Source organism: Jaculus jaculus, chromosome X, assembly GCF_020740685.1.
Source record: "Jaculus jaculus isolate mJacJac1 chromosome X, mJacJac1.mat.Y.cur, whole genome shotgun sequence".
NCBI lineage: Eukaryota > Metazoa > Chordata > Mammalia > Rodentia > Dipodidae > Jaculus > Jaculus jaculus.
The window spans coordinates 34,947,393-34,954,670 of record NC_059125.1 but is presented as its reverse complement, the minus strand read 5'-3'; the positions used below and the strand labels follow the sequence as shown (position 1 = coordinate 34,954,670).

The 7,278-nt window shown below is 36.2% G+C and overlaps 1 protein-coding gene across 1 annotated transcript; it reads right to left on the bottom strand.

Annotated features, from left to right (window-relative positions):
• Window positions 1–3,184: 3,184 nt before the first annotated feature.
• On the bottom strand, window positions 3,185–3,733 carry LOC101609540 (ferritin heavy polypeptide-like 17). The gene has a single exon (XM_004670642.1). It carries the CDS (start codon window positions 3,731–3,733, stop codon window positions 3,185–3,187), a length of 549 nt encoding a protein of 182 aa, XP_004670699.1.
• Window positions 3,734–7,278: the final 3,545 nt, after the last annotated feature.

Below are 7,278 nucleotides of genomic sequence, written 5' to 3'. Positions count from 1 at the left end.
TTCCTCCTAGAATTTCCAAAGAGTACTATCCGTTTTTTGGCTTTCGGCTTCTCTCTCTCTCTCTCTCTCTCTCTCTCTCTCTCTCTCTCTCTCTCCTTAGACCTATGAAAGCAGGCCAGTTTCTTCTGCCATTATGAAACTTCCTCTGGATCTATACGCTTTAATCAATCCTTTCCTCCATAACTGCATCTGGTTTGGAAGCTCATCTCAGAGATCCTAAAGCTGTCTACTACACCATGCAATCCCCTATTGCTATTTCTGGAATTATTTTCTTTGGATTTCTATTTATATGAAATGATTCAAAAATTTGGAAAATGCAGAACATTTTATCCCCTCATGAGCCCACAATGTCACTTTTTATATTAGACCCTCGACATTCCTAGTGTAAAACAAAAACTAAAACCAAAACAAAGAAAAATCCTGCAAACTCAACTCATTTCATATATATATATATATATATATATATATATATATATATATATATATGCCTGTAGTATTGCCATAAATTCATATTTCCTCTGAACAAGTATTATTATTGTGTAGGACTTGTTGGTAGTAAATTCAAATGGCCTAAATTGACAGTCGAGGAACTAAACACATGCCCGTAATGAATAAAACATACTTCTAGGTCAGAAAGAGTGGCTGTGGTAGCAGCATCCATATCATCTCTGCATTTTCATCAAGGCTGCTTAGTCCTTTTCACTCTTTCTTTCAGTAGACTATATTAGGGATAAAAAATATATATCACTTACTACTACTGTGTAAATGATTTACTTTGCTATAGTAATTGCAATAGCACTTGTAAAAGTTTTGGTACTAGTAAAATATTACTTTAGGATTTTTTGGTAGAAAATAATAAAAACAAAATCAAAGTTGGATATGAAACCCACAGGTAGAAATACAACTAGACTCAGAAAAGATCTAGAACTCAGCTGTATCAGTGACAGTAACCCAATAAAAAATAGGATCTTTTTCTAAGCAAAACTTCAGAATCCAGGGTAGAGATTCAAAAGAAACTCTGTTGTATGTGTGTATACATATATTTAAATAAACATGAAGAACGTACATGCAAAATTTAAATATATGTATATACATAATTATTTTGTTAGAAGAAATAATACTAATAAATGAAATCCTAAAGACCACTAGTGCATATTTTATAGCATGTATACCTGGCACGGGTGACTATAGGAATTCATCCGGTATCTATGAGGGTGCCCATTGAAATCTGATTTCATACTATCACTGTTGCAGAATTAGCTAATCATAGAGTAAGATTTCCATCTTCCTGAGGCTTCACCTTATTACCTAAAATCCATAAATGTTAGTATTTGCACAATATATTAAAGATTATTAGGTAAAGCTGAAGACTCATTTTAAATCATGCTCATTTTAAATTATGCTCAACTCCACTTCCTGTGAACGCTCTGGTTTTACACTGCTTTTATACTGTGTAGAAACACAAGGTCCCATAACATCTTCCCACCCATTATAACCCCCAATAGTGAATAATAAAAGATTAAATTATTATTTTCCAGGGGCCCATGGATTACCTTTTTCCTCTGTCCATTGGAGATCCCAGTTGCAAGAGGAAGGCATAGCTGTGTGGAGAGCCTCCTGGGTACCCATTTTAGACCTACAGGAAGATCTATCCTCATTGTATATATACAGATTATGTACTATTATGCCACCCTCCCAACTCCCATTTCCCTGAGGGCCCTCCTCAATGGGGTTTTGGTAATCTCTGTGGGGTCATGAAGACCTGTCAGTCCCTATGGGGTAGTGGGGGACCAAGCCTCAGGATATTACTTCCTGCTCTGTGGCTCTTACAATCTTTCTGTCTCCTCTTCCACAATATTACCTGAGCCATAGCAGGCCTGTTTAATTTTGATTTAGTTTTGATTATTTGAGGTCTCTGGATTTCTGCTTTCATAGGTTGTGATTATTCTCTGTGTCTGTCACCATCAACCTGGGAGTGGTTATCATACTCTAAGAGCAGTAGTCATGATATACCTTCCTCTGTAATTTCTCCTGGGCCCTGACAGATGTGATACAGGTGAAACAATGTGACAGAGGTGAAAAATCTCATGGTAGGCAGTTAGCTGTCTTTTTATAAAGGGATCTAGGATCTTTCTCTGCCATCTTTAAAATAATACAAATTCTCCAACCAAGTGTGAGGACAATTTGAGTTAAAGGGGGTGTGCTAAGTTGTTTAGGAGATTTTTTGGTGTGCCAGCCCACTTTTTCCTGACAATGGGATTCTGACTTAGTGTCCAGTATGAGATACAAGTTACTTCCCATTGAGTGGGCCACATGTCCAATCAGAGCCCAGTTGGTTACTTGTAGAGGCTACATGCTACTATTACACAAGTGTGTGCTTCTTATTTGGTTGGTTGATTTCATACTCTGCAGGGTCCCCTGATTATTCATGCTATTAGTGACTATTGAATGCCAGTAGCTCCAGTAGGGCTCTGTAGCACTATGAGGACTAGATAAGGAGGGAGCTAGTTTCCCTATCTGTTCCAACATGGTGTTCGGATGTCCTGTGACCACCACCTGTGGTATCTTCAGCAATAGGGTCTTACCTTTTATCTCTGACAGACAATCAAGTGTTTTAGCAATGGCCTATATTGTTTTTGGGTCCTCATGGGTCTCCCTGTCCAACAGCTCACTGTGGGGGGAGGTAACCAAATTCTGGGCCTTCAATTTACCAGCCAGAGTTATAAAGTTAAGCCTTTTCCACCTTCTATCAAGACTGTCCTCCCTCCCCCTTAGTTGGTGGTTATATCTTGTAGAATGCTAGTCAGAATGAGGCTTACTATGGAACTAATTCTTATTATTTCTTATTTTTTGTGTAATTCCCTGTGCACCCTCTCCAACCCCTACCATTCCAATTCCTTCCCATCCCCAACATTCCATCTCTCCTCCAACCCATCTAGAAACCCATTCTCTTTCCCCACCCCATTTTTTCTCTTTACATGTTTCACTGTAGTTTATCTTCATTATTTAAAGGTGATTTGCGCACACACATCACAGATACTTTTCTCTTGCTGAGAACAAACTTTATTGTAACAAACAGTAGTCAAACTGGAAGAAAAAACGTAGTGAGCCTGCTGGCAGTGCAATGTGGGTTTCTGGCCTGTTGACTTGGAAAAGAACCCACTTAACTGGGGACAGTCTCAGCTCAGTCCTCCTTGGTGTTCTCTGCCAGAGTGAGCTTGTCAAAGAGGTACTCAGCCATTCGGTCTTCAGGCGCCCCCATCTGGCGCAGATTGGTCAGGTAGCTGCCCATCTCCTTGATGATTTCAACCTGCTGGTGTAGACAATAGCACTTTAAAAAGTCACACAAGTGGCCATTACCTTTTTCAGTGGCCAGGTGGTGCAAGTCCAGGAGGCTTTGGTTAATGGTCTTCTCCAGGTGGAAGGCACATTCCATGGCCTGAAAGCCACCGTGCCAGTCATCACGGTCTGGTCTGGAGATGTCATGGAAGGCAATGCGGCCACCTCGCTTGTTCTGCAGGAACATGAACATCTTTGCACTGGCCTTCAACTTGTGGGACTTGCTCAGAAAGAAGCGTTTGAAGTGTCCCAGGGCAATTTTGTCACGATCACAGTAGAAAGCCATGGACAGGTAGACATAGGAGGCATAGAGTTGCAGCTGGATATGGCGGTTCACAGCAGCTTCACAGTCCTGGTGGTAGTTCTGCAGCAGCTGACTGGGTATAGCGGCCATGAAAGACAGGTGTGAGCACGGAGGAGGATGGGAACTGCCTCGGAGAAGAACATGCAGCTGCAGTGTTGGTTCGGGGTGACCCCCACGGTAGGTTATGCAATCCGGAAATGTGGGCAATAGTGATCCGGAAGTGAAAACTGTTGAAAGGGTGGGGCATCCGTTGAGGAAAAGTCCGGGGTTAGAGATTAAGGATCCGACTGTTCTAAGAGCAAATGATTATACATTAATGATCTGACTTTAGAATTATTTATAGAGTTATTTATGAATCCTGTGCAAGGTTTTTGAGTAAGTCACCCAGATCCATTAAGCAACAATTTGGCTGTTTGGCTAAACATGATTATTTGATTAAGTGCATTGCTGTTTGTGATGACTTTAGTTACTTTAGTATCATAAAGTATTGTTTGAATGGTAGCACTTGTATACTAATGATTTCTTGTGAAGGAGGAATCATAAATTGGTGTCAGGAGTTAGGCAAACCCTCCAAGTTGTGAATTCCAGCAGAAACACTGTCTACTAACACAAAACAATTTCTTGAAAAATTGTCATTTTCCAATGCATTATTAACACCTTTGTGGAAAAATAGTTAACAACAGATGCTTAAGTTTTATATCTAGGCTCTCTAGTCTGTTTTATTGGCCTATATGTTGTTTTTAAAAAACAATATTTTGTTTATTTAGTTAGTTATTTGAGATAGAAAGAGGGAAAGAAGCAGATAGACAATAGACATGCCAGGACCTCTAGCCACTGCAAAATAACTCCAGATGGAGAATAAAACCTGGGCCCTTATTCTTTCAGGCAAGCACCTTAACCACTAAGCCATCTCTCCAGCCCTATTTTTTTTTTAAAATAATATCATAATGTTTAAACTGTTGTAGCTTGCTTTGAAGTTAGGTAGCATGTTTCCTGCTTTGTCCTTTGTAAAAAAAAAAAAAATAACATACTAATTTTAACTATTTGAGATTTTATGTGGTTCTATTAAAATTTTAGGATTGTTTGTGAATAATATCATTGACATTTATGTAGGATTTACATTGAATTTATAGATTGATTTGGACAGTTTGGACATTTTGATACCATTGATGCTTTCAATCTATGAACGTGGATGGATGTCTTTCCATTTTTTTGTTTCCTTTTCAATTTTTTTCATCAGTGATTTATAAATCTCATTATTGGGCTGGGGAGATGGCTCAGTGCTTAATGCATTTGCCTACAATGCCTAATGACCTAGGTTTGATTCCCAAGTACCTATATAAAATCAGATGCACAAAGTGACACATACATCTAGAGTTCATTTTCAGGGGCTAGAGGCCCTGGCATGCCCATTCTCACTGTCTCTCTCTCTCGTCTTGCAAATTAACAAATCAATTTTTTTAAATAAATAAATGCCATTATTGATATCAGTGACCTCTCTGGCTAAGTGTATTCCTAGGAGCTCTTGTAATTATTGTAAATGGGATAGATTCCTTAATTTGTTATTTAAAATAATTCACTACTGTCCTGTAACAGTGCTGCTTATTTTTACACTGACTTTGTAACCTACACCTTTGTTGAATTATTTATTAATTCTAATAGATTTTGGTGGAAGTTTTGGGATCATATGTGTGTGTGTGTGTGTGTGTGTGTGTGTGTGTATTAATGTTATGTGCATGGGTGTGACAATTTGATTTCTTCTTTTCTATTTTAGATATCTCATTTATTTTGTTTGTCTTCTGTGACTAGGATATCAAGCATTCTGATGAATAAAAGACCAAAGGTAGTCATCCTTGTCTTCTATGTCTGAGAAAAAAGTCAAGTTTTCTTCATACAGTATTATCTTAGCTGATGGCTTATAATAAATGACCTTTATCCTGTTGAGATTTATTCCTATTATATTTAATTTGTTCAGAATTTTTATCATGATGTCAAATCTTAATTTGTTCCTGTGATTTTATTTTTCAAATATCTAAAATTATAGTACTTCCTGGTGATATGTGTACTAAAAGGTGATAATAGTATTCATCATATATTTAATCCCTCATCAGTAAGTTCTAGGAAAGTATTTAACTATAAAGTAGACTATATTTATATAGTATAACTAATGGGAACCTAACATTAAAAATCTCTACATTTCTAGAAACATGAACTCAAAGCTCCATGAAGAAAATATTCACATGTCTAAATATAAATGCACCACTCTTTTTACTTTAGTGAACAGTATAAAAGTATAATCAGAATGAGAAAGCTTCATGACAGATTATATTAAAATATTAATATATTATATTTTTAAATATTCTTTACAATAGTTGTGGATGGTATTTGTGTTTCTCCAGAGAATAAGCAGCACGCGTGTGTGTGTGTGTTTGTGTGTGTGTGTGTGTGTGTGTGTGTGTGTATGTATAGAAAGGGTTAAAATGGTGGAGGAAAGAAGAAAGACAGTGAGGAGAAGAGAGGAAAAAGGAGAAATCAAAAGCATTATTATTATTTTTTAAGAAACTCACTCATTCAGTAAGTTTGGAGAAATAATGGTGTAGTCCTAGTGTAAAGGCTGGCAAGCTTGAAACTCATATTTTTGTCCAAATAAAGACCAGCAGATTGGATGATGTGAAGCCATGTTAGGGAGTGGGATCTTTGTTTAGCCCACTAATTCAAATACTACTCTTACACAAAACACCTTCACAGATAGACCCAGAAAAATATTCAGACAAATATTTGGGCATTCTGTAGGGAACAGTTACATTCAAATCACCACAAACATGTTTTACTAAAATTCTGTTTAACTTTATATATTGAAATTTGCCAAGAATCTTGAGATTTTAAGGTACATAGTGTAAAATTTATATGATTTGTGTCTTTTTTATTTAAGCACTGAATATAATTTAACTATATTTTTTGGATTATAGTAAAACCATCTGAAATAGTAATATTATGCTCCTGTTTATTCTTCCAAATACCATAGATATTGATGTGACATAGTCAATGTATTTTTATTTGTTTATTGAGACATGAGAAATCTATGAGAAACATATGCTACATTTTTATTTACAGGAAGAGCCATAGTCAGAAACAGCATTTATTATCACTCAATTACCAGGAGGTATTCTTGCTAGCTAGAAATGGTAGAAAATATCATTCAGATATACCTAACATGGGGACTTATCAGCATTCATTTGAAAAATTAATGCACATGTTCATAAAATGTTTTATCATAAAAATAGTACAAATAATGTAAGGTCAACTTATTTAGACCTTTTTGATAACATGACTTTTTCATAGGCATATTTAGCATTGTAAAATAGCTAGAAATTAACCTTGTATTATTCAAAGGAAAATCAAAGATTAAAATTGGTTGCATAGATTCAAAAATATAATTGTGTAAGAATAATTGCCTATAGGTAAAAAGAAAAAACATCTTAATTTTCCAAATCCAATATATTTATTAATGCATTATTTTTATTTCTTTGGATGTTTCTTTCTAAAAGTCATGTTTTAGTAATTTATTTATTTTTCTTTTTTTGCTTGTCTGTGTGTTGTGAGAGTGGTATATGCACATGTATGTGCCCATGCAG